The 13286-nt window shown below is 44.9% G+C and overlaps 1 protein-coding gene across 1 annotated transcript in view; it reads right to left on the reverse strand.

The window, feature by feature from the left end:
* Positions 1-319: 319 nt before the first annotated feature.
* Positions 320-13286, reverse strand: part of MBOAT1 (membrane bound O-acyltransferase domain containing 1) — an 87069-nt gene continuing 74102 nt past the window's right edge. The window contains exons 12-13 of the mRNA XM_068236965.1: positions 12357-12508; positions 320-626 (exon numbers count right to left, since the gene is read on the reverse strand). Of these exons, the coding sequence (XP_068093066.1) occupies positions 461-626; positions 12357-12508 (318 nt within the window). The 3' untranslated portion in view covers positions 320-460. The remainder of the gene's footprint in view (positions 627-12356; positions 12509-13286) is intronic.

Consider the following 13286-nt stretch of genomic DNA (forward strand, 5'->3'; position numbering starts at 1 on the left):
CCCTAGACTGCAATACATACACTACACGACACATACGTAGACATAGGACAATGGTAGGGATTAGATTGTGAGCTCCTCTGAGTGACAGTTAGTGACAAGTCTATATTCTCTGTACAGCGCTGCGTAAGATGTCGGTGCTATATAAATGCTAAATAATAATAATAATAATAATAATAATAATAATAATAATAATGAGTAAATATTTCCACAACATCGATCCAGGACTGTTGCTGTACATAGGTTTTGTTTTAAATATTAGTATTATCACAACTCCTTCTTAAACTACTAGCTTGGAATACTCCATGGCACCATTCACACAGATAGTAAACACACATTTATTAAAAATGTCACATTACACCATTATTCATTTTGAATACAACAAAAAATAGGTCTGGTTCTATTGCTCTATCCGCCTTCTTTGGTAGAAGTAAGAAAATATACACAATTGATTGTCCACCTGTCATCTGCAGTGATTGTTCATGTGTGAGGATTCAGCATCTTTAACATAACTGGCTGTTGATGAAACAGTCCTTTTAGAGTGGTGTTGCTTGCTATGGTTTGATGGCTTGATTGGCAGAACAAGAAGCACAACAAAAATTGTAATATGGAGATAAAAATAAAATGACCTGGAGAGAAAAAAAGAAAAATAAAGGTTATGTTTAATTTTTAAAAAATAGAATTTCCAGTCTCTGTCTTCGATGGCACTGAGGACAGCCTAAATACATCAGAGTTACTAGCCAATGTTGCAAGTTGACCATTGCATAGTAAACCATGCCTACCAAACTGCAACTAAAATAGGTCAGACTGTCAGAGATAACTGGACTTTAGTTGATATTTGTTTTCTGAAAATGTAAAGACGTACTACTGCTAATGAATATTTCTGAAGTCAAAAAAATCATTAACTCATGAAAATATATACTTCTCGCTTTGTGGAATTACCTTAACCCTCTGGGCGATACAATTATATCGCCCAGGAGGTGGCGCAGCACTATTTTTTAAAATTTTTTATTTTTTAAATCATGTAGCGAGCCCAGGGCTCGCTACATGATAGCCGCAGCGCAGCGGCATCCCCCCACCCACTCCGATCACCTTCGGCGATCAGAGTAAGCAGGAAATCCCGTTCAGAACGGGATTTCCTGCTGGGCTTCCCCGGTCGCCATGGCGACGGGGCGGGATGACGTCACCGACGTCATGGACGTCGTGACGTCAGAGGGAGTCCCGATCCACCCCTCAGCGCTGCCTGGCACTGATTGGCCAGGCTGCGCAAGGGGTCGGTAGGGGGGGGGGGGGCTGCACGGCACGGCGAGCGGCGGCGGATCGGCGGCGATCGGAAGTTACACGCAGCTAGCAAAGTGCTAGCTGCGTGTAACAAAAAAAAAATTATGCAAATCGGCCCACCAGGGCCTGAGAAATCCTCCTGCGCGATATACCCCGAGCTCAGCTCGGGATTATCGCTCAGGAGGTTAAAGCAGTAGGATTAGCCATACTATGCCAGGGAAAAAAACTCATGTATAAGTAGAGAAATACTTGATCTACTTACATAACACATGTTTTGTACTGTCCACATTTTGATTTCAGTGAATGTTATATAGTAAATGAAGAGAATTCTGTTCCTGGTGGGGACCAGGTCTTTTGCCCACAGTTTAGGCTAAATCCTGTTGTCATTTCTGCCCTTTACTTTTTTTCTTTTCTCCTCTAATCGCTGAGTCACCTCAGCCATGCTTGTAAACACAAGTGAGCAGGGGATCATGTTTCAGATAAGCAGCTAGGCAGGGAAATAAATGGAAGAGGAGGAATATATTATAGATAAAAAGAACCCCCAGCATGCAACTGTTTGGCACTGACTACTAAAGGGCCAGTGCTCCTTAAAGGGAACCTTAACTGCCGTGGAAAAATAAATTCACTTACCTGGGGGCTTTCCCAAGCCTCCTGCAGCCGTCCTGTGCCCGCGCCGATCCTTCGGTGCCCTCCGGTCTCCCTCCGCCGCTAAGTTTCGTTTTCGGACGACTGCCAGTCGTCCTCGGGCCTCTTCCGCATTCCTCGTCGTAAACTGCAGTAAAGCGCGTCCGCATGACGCCAAACGCGTCATGCGAAGCGCTTTACTGCAGGTTACGACGAGGAATGCGGAAGTGGCCCGAGGACGACTGGCAGTCATCCGAAAACGAAACTTAGCGGCGGAGGGAGACCGGAGGGCACCGAAGGACCGGCGCGGGCACAGGACGGCTGCAGGAGGCTTGGGAAAGCCCCCAGGTAAGTGAATTTATTTTTCCACGGCAGTTAAGGTTCCCTTTAAGTATGTGATAACTCCAAATCATAACAGCAGAAAAAGTTTTGAAAGTTTTGAATGCAGGATTAGAATCTTTATCACTAAATAGACTCAGACCAGTTGCTGTTGAAATTTGATTTTTATGGTGACAATACTGCTTTAATGTGTGTCTTAGGGCTATGCCACATAAATCTAAAGTGACCACACATCTCAAACTGGTATTGATGCTAATGTCAGCCAAAGCAAGTTGCTAACTATATCATGCTAGCAGCAACTTGAAGCTACACAGACATGTACTGTGTCCAGTACTTAGTCCTTCATGCTCTCCTAATAAGTGAGCTAAAGCTTGGAAAACATTCAGAGGACACGGCTGCTTTATCAGTGAAGTCAGAAGCTGCAGCCCAGATTAGGGTTCATGTCAACATAAAACAGTGCAAAATAAAGTAAATGTTTCACTGTGTAACCACATGTACAAATTCATAGAATCCCATTCACTCTCAACCAGGGAATTAGGGAGTGACAAACCAGAGTAAAGAATGCCCGAGAATTTACTTCTTGCAATGTTCTTCTATATAGATGATTATTCTTTTCATATCAACATATGTTTGCAATGCAGGAGTGTCAAACACTATCACATTAGGGGACAAAATATAAAAGTCTGTTGCAGGCCTAATTGTTTATTAACATTTACGGGAGAGGGGGATGAGGGGGCTAACGGGCGCCCCTTAAAATGTCCGGGATAATAGCTGAAGGTGTCCACTAGTGTGCCATCATCTACAGTAAAAGAAAAGAGGAAATTGAGAGCACTAGCCTTTGCTGTATACTATGTTCCATGAATGTGCTTACAGCAAACTGGAAGTTACACCGAGCTGCTGATCCGCAAGCTGCCCTTCCAGCGCCTGGTGCAGGAGATCGCCCAGGACTTCAAGACCGACCTGCGCTTCCAGAGCTCGGCCGTCATGGCGCTGCAGGAGGCCAGCGAGGCTTATCTGGTGGGGCTTTTCGAGGACACCAACCTGTGCGCCATCCACACCAAGAGGGTCACCATCATGCCCAAAGACATCCAGCTGGCCCGCAGGATCCGCGGCGAGAGGGCCTAATCACGTCACGCAGCCATCCTATTATGCTGAACACTATTGCTGTCTAACTAGATCATCTCTGCCTTTGAATCTGAACTGCACAGCCCACAAACCACTCCATCAAATAAAAACAAACATGCATGATTGCAGGACCTCACCAGGGCTGCCCCTACTCTCTGGAACTCACTCCCTCCAGCCACCAGACTTGCCCCCACCTTTAATACCTTCACACAAGCTCTCAAGACTCACCCTTTCATGCTCGCATACCCCCCTACACCAGCACCATAATATGTTCTGTTAGACACCCTCTCAACAGATGCACCTATTGTCTCCACCCCCACCCTTTAGATTGTAAGCCTCTGGCAGGGCCCTTTCCCTTAAGTGTTTCCAGCTTGATTATGCAATCTTACTGACAATCACCCCTTTTGTGGACTAGAACAATCTCTATTTTGACCTATGACACTGTATTATCAAATCATTTGCATGATCTTGTTTTGTTGTGAGTTTCCTGTATGTTCTACCTTGTATGTTACCCCTTGTATCTATTGTGCAGCGCTGCGTAATATGTTGGCGCTATATAAATACAATAAATAATAATAATAAAATACATTCATATTCATAGAATGCCCAGGCAGCTTGCCCTCAGCTTTTTAATGTGTTGTGCACAGGTGGTGCCAGCAGTGGCTCTGTCCCCTACTTATATACAACCAATGACAATGGTAGATGGGAAGGATGTATACATGAATGGCCACTATCTATATGGTAACCCCAGACAGCGCTGGTACAAGTGTCAGGGCTTCCTACTATCTGTGAACTTTTAGTTTGCCTTGAGCATGTACATGACACAGCATGGTGCTCTCTTTGTCCTCCTTTCTTTTACTGCTTACAATCATACACATGCTCTTGAGGGCCACATTAATTGAGGAGGTGGACTACATTTGGCCCCCGGGCCAGGAGTCTGACACAATTGTGCTGTAATGAAACTACAAGCATATGTTAAATGCTTCACTAGCCCCAAAACACAACAGTGGTATTATAATTGCAAACACAGCCCTGTCTGCTAGATGAGAGCCACCTGATGGACCTGCCTTACCATAATGACTTCATGCCATTCACTGATCTGTCATAAGGGTAGTGACAGCAGTGCGCCCCCTGCCTGCTAATTACGCCTGTAGACCATTTCAGGTACCTACAATCCTTTGGCATAAGCAGTGAGGTGCCACCTGTACTTAGCAGGTGCCTGCTAGATGTTACATGCAGCGGTTTTGTACTGTGCAGTGATGGCACAGTGTGTCAGCTGATGGCATACGGAATACAAATGCTACTGGCATGTGCTCTCCGGCAGGTTGGCATTTTACTTTGCAGCAAGTGCCCAGTTCATATGTGAATTAACCCTCAGAAAGGAGACATGAAGAACTCTAGCCAAACATTTCAGCCCCAACTACCCAGTTTCACTATGCAAATCACTAACACATCAGAGAGACTTCAAGATGCAAGTTTTGACAAATCCAGTTACAGCAACAAAACAATTGTTAAGATGTCACAATAAGAAAAAAGGCTTGCCTGGGCCATGAAGCACTGCCAACTACTGAGGACTAGAAGAAGGTGTGAGGGCTCTTTTACTTTACATGTGATTACGATTCTGATATGATTTTACATGCGATTCTGATTGTTGATGCAAAAGTCCTGCATGCTGCATTTTTTTCTGCGTTTTTCTTCTTGTGTTGCTAGCATCCAGTGAAAAATCTCAAGTTGGGATCGGAAATCCAAATTGAGATTTGCAGTGTAAAAGAATCATAAGGCCGATTTTTGAAAAGTACTGCATGCTACTATGTTTTTTAATCGGAATAAAAAAATTGGATTGTATAGAAGAAAGAAGGAAAAAAAAAATCGCAATCACATGCAGTGTGCAGGAGGTTAGACTGATTAATTAAAATCTGACATCTTCAGTTCATCACACAGTATTTTTCCACAGCAGGTGAAAGGATGGTTTTGCACTGTGACATCAACTGCCAAACAGGCTGGAGGAAGTACGAGTATGATCGTTTGGGGCTGTTTGCTGGATGCAGGGTAAAGGTTTTGTACAGAGTGAGAGAGACACTCAAAACCAGAATGGCTACAACATCCTGCAACTTCATGCAGTACCCTCTGGTGTGCGCCTAGTTCATCAGAGGTTTATCCTACAGCACGATAATAACCTAAAACAAGTCCAAGTTATGCCACTACTAGTGTAGGAACAAAGAACAAAATGGTAAACTCGTAAACATGGAGTGGTCAACATGATCTCCAGACTTCAACCCCACAAAAGCAGCCAAGAAGTGACAAATTGTGTGACCTTCTGCAACAGAGTTGGGAAGAACTTTCTGAAGAATATATGAATTCCATTGTAGAAAGAATGCCACAAGTGTGTTCAAGACATATCTATCTGATATTCAGAAAATGTGGCAGTGGCAGAAAAATGTTTTTCTTTCCGGTAGGGTGTACACTCCCAAACAATCACAAAAAATGACTCAATTATGAAAATCGTATCAAATTTTATTGTTCCAAAACATATTTCTATGTATATTCATATATTTAAAAGCACATGGGATGGCCACCCCGTCACGCTATAACCACCTCAGCCATCATTCACCTCAGCATGCACACGCCGGCATCTAAGACTAAATGACATAAGTGGCTATGCACTCCAGCAGGATAGGCAATAGCTTGGATATTGATGTTGCAATTGCCATGCAGCAAGCAGTTCACCATTGAGAGCGCAATGTAGCACAGAGCATAGCAGAAAAATAATAAGGCAAACATGCCAAAGCAGCGGTTTCAGAGATGAATAATGGTGTATGTTGTATGGGATGACTTACATATCACAAATGCATCACAACCTTAGATTCAACTTGATCTCACCCACATCTACCAGCAGCAGCTGCATGGATTCCTTGTTGCCATCACATCATTCCTTCACAGGATGTTTTCAGCAGAAATAGTTCATCTCACCATGCTTCTGGATAAGAAGTGCTGGTCCAGGTCTATCCTCAGAGGCCACAATGCATGTCCTGTGTGTCTCCTGCGAGTGCTAGAAGTACCTCAGAGGTCTCCTTGACCTACTCCCTGTGCAGGATGGCAAGTGGTGCAGCTGGGAGAGACCGGTGGCAAGGGTCTCAGGATGATGCCTGGGTGGAGAGCGGGGCGGCGTGGCGTCCCATGCAAGCGGGTAGTTTCCCCGACGTTTCGCCGGCTTCCGGCTTTCTCAAGGGGCGTGGCTACCTCCGCTTACAACTTCCTCTAATATCTGCCCTTGCGGCCAATCACACGCATGCATGCTTCCGCCCACTCGTGTCGTCATTGCGTACGTACGTGCGCATGGGCACCGGGAGGCGAAACTGTGGCAGGGTGGACCCAGGTACCCAAGGGAGGGAGGAGAGGCGAGAAAGGGGACGGAGAAGGGGAGGAGAGCCAGGCGGATTCCGTCATAAGGCGGGTTAACTGAAAGTGCATACACGAAATCACAGACCAGATGCACAGCTCATCACTGCGCAGGTACCACCACATATGGCCACTATAGCCATACTGACTGTCCACCGGGCTCCACCCCCGAAAGACGACCCAAACACCTCCACCGCCCATAGCCCACCACCACTGCATGAAAAATGCCCAGCTGCCCATACGCACGGACGCATAAAGCGCACATATAATCATATAACTAACTGATATTAACAAACATTGTGACAACAAAAACCACCCAAACCAAAAGATTACTCCAAGTGTCGACGCGGAGAAATGCTTTCTATACCCGCGAAGGCACTGTAAAGGTACATGACCCAATCAACTCTCAATAAATTATAATGGGCAGATGTGATCGAGGACTGCCACGAACGCACCCGGCAACGCATGCCAAAAGCAACACCCCCAATCCCGGGACTCCAGGATGCCCAAACAGGAACCCCTACATGGGCAGGAAATGGGCAAAACTTGTTTGCTCATTGAGGCCAGGTGCCTCACAAGCCTGTAAATTATATATCCAACGTGATTCGCAGCGCAAGAGCAGTCTATCTAAATTGCAACCTCTTATCGTGGGGTGGATGCGATCCAGCACCATAAATCTAACGCTATTGGTGCGGCCATTGTGTTCAAGGGCACAATGCCTCGCGACAGGAGAGCTCGATTCCCCCTTCTCAATATCTTTTATATGCTCAGACATGCGTTCTCTCAATGGGCGTTTTGTTTTGCCCACATAATACGCTCCACAGTGGCATAACAATATGTACACCACTAGGATGGTTTTACAATTTCCAAAATGGGACAATGTAACTCTCCTGCCACAAGGCAACGAAAAAGCCCTCCCCACCTGAATAAATTGGCAGAAATCGCATCCCCCACATGTATACGTGCCCGCTGTTAGGCAATGTCTCTTGGGGCTAACACCAGTGAAGTGGCTCCGTACAAGTCCGTCACGCAGAGATCTTGCTCTGCGGAAAGTGAGGTCAGGTTTGGATGATACACTGGGACCTACGACCGGGTCGTTCTGCAACAAGTACCAATGTCTATTTAAAATGCCCCTGAGTGCAGGATGCTGCGCACAATATCTGGTCAAAAAACGCAGAGGGCCCGCGCTTCTTACAACTTCCCTTTTCCGCGGTTGCAACAGATCCACTCTTCTGCTCCGCCATGCTCTATTGAAGGCTTTACGTAGAACTCTATCATTATACCCTCTTTCTCTAAATCTGCCGCGTAAATCATTGGCCTCGCGCAGAAATGCAGCATCGTCAGAGCAGTTCCGACGGGCCCTTAAATACTGACCCGTCGGTATGCCCCTGATCGTATGTGGGGGATGAAAACTATCTGCGCGTAATAGCGCATTAGTTGCTGTCTCTTTACGATGCAATGTCGTGGCGAGATTGCCCTCCGGAGTGATAGAGATATGGATGTCCAAAAACGAGATCGAAAAAGACTATTTCCACCGTGAATTTTAGATTTAAACCGTTCCGATTCAATAGTGACACAAAATCCGTCACCTGCGTCGCAGTACCCGTCCATAGTATCAAAATATCATCTATGTACCTGTGCCATGACAAAACACGGCACAGGTACATAGAGAGCCTCTCGTCGGAAAAGATCGCTCGCTCCCAGTCCCCCAGGTACAGGTTTGCGTACGACGGGGCACATATTGTCCCCATTGCCGCGCCCTGCACCTGGAGGTACCGGTCACCATCGAAAGTGAAAATGTTATTCATCAACAAAAATCGCAACAAATCCAAAACAAAACCATTATGCTCAGCATCCTGCACTCCCAGCTCACCCAGGAAATTCGCCACCGCATGTACTCCCAGATCATGGGGGATGCACGAATAGAGGGACTCGACGTCCAGGGACACGAGGAGGGTGCCAGGTGGCACCACAACATCCTCCAGAACCCTCAAGAGGTGTGTTGTGTCCTTAATAAAGGAGGGTAAACCTTGAACGTGGGGTTGCAGATGCTTATCCACATAGATACTAATCTTCTCTGTCAGAGCGCCTCTGCCCGAGACTATCGGGCGTCCAGGCGGTCGCTGAAGACGTTTATGCACTTTAGGCAATGCGTAAAATGTTGGAAGGATGGGATCAGCAACCCTCAAGAAGGAAGACACCTCCTCATCAATAATACCCCTCAGTCGCGCGTCCTCTATTAGAGAAAGAAGTTCACCCCGGCACCTCTCGACCCTCGACGCCGAGACCCTCATGTAACAGCCCCGCTGACCAAGGAGATCCATGCACATGGTCCTATAATCCACCGTTGTCATTACTACTACATTCCCCCCCTTATCGGAGGGTTTAATGACCCAATCCGTCCTTGTGGTCAAAAAGTCATATGCCTCACAGTCACTGCCTGTTAACTCGGAACCCCCTCCATTTGGTATACCGAGTCTTGCAATGTCCCCCTCAACCGCACGTATGAAGCATCTAATGCCTACATTGGCAGATAGAGGTGGGAACCGTGTAGATCTACTCCTGAACTGCTGGTTAATTGTCATATATCGGGGTGCCTGTGCATTGTCCACAGCAGCAGCCCCATCCATCATCAAAGAGGCATCAGCCCCTGTCTGGCCCATCTCATACAGAAAGTTAAGGTCTTCAAGGGCCTCATTGTCCCCCTGAGTTAAACTCATCTCCGGGGGCCCTATTGGCATGATGGTACAATCTTTCCTCTTTACAACTGACTGGAGAAAAAGTTTTCTACAAAAAAGAGAGGTAAATCCACTATAAAGTCAAATTTATCCAATTGCTGGAGTGGGCAGAATCCCAAGCCTCTACTCAGTAGATATTCCACTGATTCGGGTAGAGTCTCTCCTGTAAGATTAATGACCTGTAATTTATTGGGTGTATCTCTGAGAGAATCAGGAGATCCCACCGCGGTTACTTTACTCCTGCACCCGTCCGTTATAAAAAAGGAGCTGAGGATGATGATGAATGGGGCTGGGACTGCGAACCCCCACCTGCAACCCCCACTCCGTCCCCACATTTTGGCTGTTGTTTACCCCCTGTCTTTTTAACTTTATCTTGGAGGCGAGTTGGGTATCTACTTTTTTTAGGTTCCGAATTATGGCTTGATTCAGAAGCGGCCGAGCTGACACTCACTACCGATGAATCAGATTCTTCCGCCCCGATGTCAATCGGTTTTGGTTTTGGTTTCGATGGTTGGCCACGAGGTCTAGGGGGGGACGGGTCTACTGTCCCACCTATAGGCCTGCCCTGTTTTATATGCCAAACGATCGTTAAAAAGTTTTTTATCCCGCACGAAGACAATATCTTGGTTATATTTTTTTATATGTTGTTCCAATTGTTCATTACGTTTTTTGTACAGTTCGTCATCGGGGTGTGTTTTCAACTGAGCCGCTAATTTATTGATCTCCTCGTCAAGACTCACCAACTCTGCCTCATCCAGGTCTGTCATCAATGACAGACATACATGGGCACAATTCTCAAAGTTCGCCTCCCACTTTCTTTTAAACTCCGCACTTAAATTTTTGCTGTGGGGAAAGATCTGGATCCTAAGCCAGAGGGGACTAAAATGGTCCCCTATATACTCTTTATTGTATTTAATATTCCACCATAGCCTAGACTTCCTTTCATAGAGGCGTTCCAATTTCCTGAACCCAGTATTGATTGCCTGCTGAGCATCCCTAACGCCCGCCGACTGGGCGCAATCACTTTCTACCTGCGTCACCAGGTCGTCCCAATGTAGCATCCTCGATCAGATAAGTCACAACAAGAAAATGAGGTCACCGTGTACCCAGAGTCTCCTAAAGGAGGCTCACTTAACCCCCTCCTTAACTGGGTCTACACTACATATCTATCTGAGTTGGCTACTTTGATGAGTTAAAAGTTTAACATTTTGGTATATACATGTATTCTGTGATATTTTGTCCCTCTATACCAGAAGTGGGCAAACTATGGCCCGTATTGACCCATTTCATACTTTATTCTGGCCCGTCATAGGGTGGAATCCGCTTGTCCCTGCAATGTCAATTCAAGCTGCTCATTAGAAACAGTATGTGCACGCACAGCTCTAAGCAGAAGGGAGTAGCGGCGGGCCATAAGATTTAGCTACTTCTGTGCCCCGTACCCCACTGTGGTCAGTGAGTATGAGGAGCTATGTGCGGCCATAGCGCAGGCATACTCCTTCCGCTCTCACCAGAAAACACCACCGCCTCTTGCAGAGTTAAACGTGAGGACTGTGCTACAGCATTATTCACCTATCTGTGCTGATCTGTCCTCAGCTTTGCAGCAGCTCCTCTCTACGGCCCCTATGTCAAGTTTAAGAATCCTCAAGCCAAAACGTTTGCCCAAACCTGCTCTATACCGATTCGACCCTGTGGACTGTACTTGTGCACAAGCAAAGTGGATATTTTTGTTCTTCGGCCAGATGATAAAGAAGCACCTAGAGATAAATCGGTGGGCTTAAAAAGGATCCATGAAGCCTCTGGACTATCCAGAGAGGCTTCACTGAAGTAGGTATCTAACTTTAGTAATTTTTTTTTTTTTACAATTGTTTTACAAATTTACAAGATTGTTTTGAAGGAAGAAAATAAACATTTTCCTCTGAGTGAGCTGAGCTATCTCAATAGAAGTTTGTTACTGGGTATCTCTACATATGAGGTGGTCAGATTGCACGAAAACAGATTCTGGGTGTGCCATTTGCCAACCACTGTACTGCTGTCCTATTTACAAGTAAGCAAGTTTTACGTTATCTGTCAATACTGAGCAGTCTCAGATCCAAATATTTATAACATTTAATTTGAAAATGGCTTGTGCAACAATAACCTGTAATTTTTAGTCAATGAAACAGCCATTTCACATGATTTACATGCTATCTCAAAGCGTTACAATCCACTTGCAAGCAGAAATGTTTTATGAATACACCACAGAGTGTTGTTGGACACAAAGTAAATCAAGCTCCATTTTTAGCACCCAAGCCATCTCTATAGCACATTAAAAATGCATGCCAACAGTGTGCTTCATTATATAAAAAAACAAAAAAAAAACATATTTTTACATTTAACGGTTTAGCACACTCCTTTTCTTACCCTATTTCCTCCTACTTCCATGGCCTGCCAGGCCAGAGGTTTCAGGCAGCCAAGGACTACTAATTATTTTATTGCACATATTAGCATAAAGAAAATAAAATGTCTTTGATCAGCAGGAGGCGTGTGTAGCTTGCACAATGTGCTTTAGTGAATTTACAGAAGTCCCAGATGCTATCTTCACACCTTCCCTGTGGATAAATATTGGGTAGCTAGAAGAGGAGGGGGGGAACATGGCAGCTCATATAGCTATTAGAAACCAGGGACAGAAAAAGTGGTGCTTGGTTCCCTTTAATCTGATAGCCCGTTGTGGAAATGCTTAATATAGCAGGTCTCTTTTGCAAAAAAATAAAAAGTGCTATTTACTGTTTTTATGTCATAATAAATATCATCAAGCTCATGTAAAAAGAAAAACAAAAAACAAATTAACACTGTGCATTGAATAAAACCACATACTTGTAAAACTTCATGGTGGTCCCATAAGCCAACAAAAAAAAGGGGGCACATGTGTAGGAGATGGCCAGCTGGGTTACAATCCATGTGATGATGTCATACCCAAGTTTGTGCACTTTTGAGGAAGTGAAGTAGTGCCGGAAATTATTTCTCACCTGAAATATAATTATTTCCAAAATGTTTCATAGTTTCTCACACAGAAATAGCATGCAAACATCATTCCTTACCGAAAATAACTGCTTTGATCAGGTTTACAGAATGTTTTTCTGTCTAGAACTCAGTAACTGCTTATGTGAAGAATGCTAATACAGAACATGCCTTCTGGAAATAAACACTAAAAATTAAGTATTAAAACCAGGTAGCACTGCTTGTAGATCTAGCATGCATTCATAGATTCTGAACATTGCATATAAACAACAAATTACTGGACTGGCTGGATTTAATTAATCATTGCACCTAAATCAACCTTAAAACCAGTGTAATTCTTGTGTGGCAGAATTCACAGTGAGCCTGCCATAATTTTTCAGTTTTACAGTATATATCAGGCTGTATAGCTTGTATGCAGATACCTCTTGGACCCTCCATGCTAAACATGCTTAGTGTTTGAGACACCCACAATCGTACTGAAATAGAGACTGTTTTTACTTTTATCGTTATGCTGGTAAATTTCCACTGCTTAACTACCCATTTTGCTTCTTAGGGTCATTTTCCACGAGCAGTTGAGAGTCAGTGAAAAGATTGTCAAACTAACAACTGCTTGCTGCTGCCTGGTAACTGCTCACTGAGCGTGCAGTTCAGCCGCTTGTGTAAAAGGACTATGACACATTGCTATTGGTCTAATAAAAAGGGCAGTTTCACAAACCAAGAAGGTGGCTCAGTAGGCAGGAACGAGAGAGTGCTTTCTGCAACCAACCAGAACGCCCAAGTATCCTG

Source organism: Hyperolius riggenbachi, chromosome 5, assembly GCF_040937935.1.
Source record: "Hyperolius riggenbachi isolate aHypRig1 chromosome 5, aHypRig1.pri, whole genome shotgun sequence".
Lineage (NCBI taxonomy): Eukaryota > Metazoa > Chordata > Amphibia > Anura > Hyperoliidae > Hyperolius > Hyperolius riggenbachi.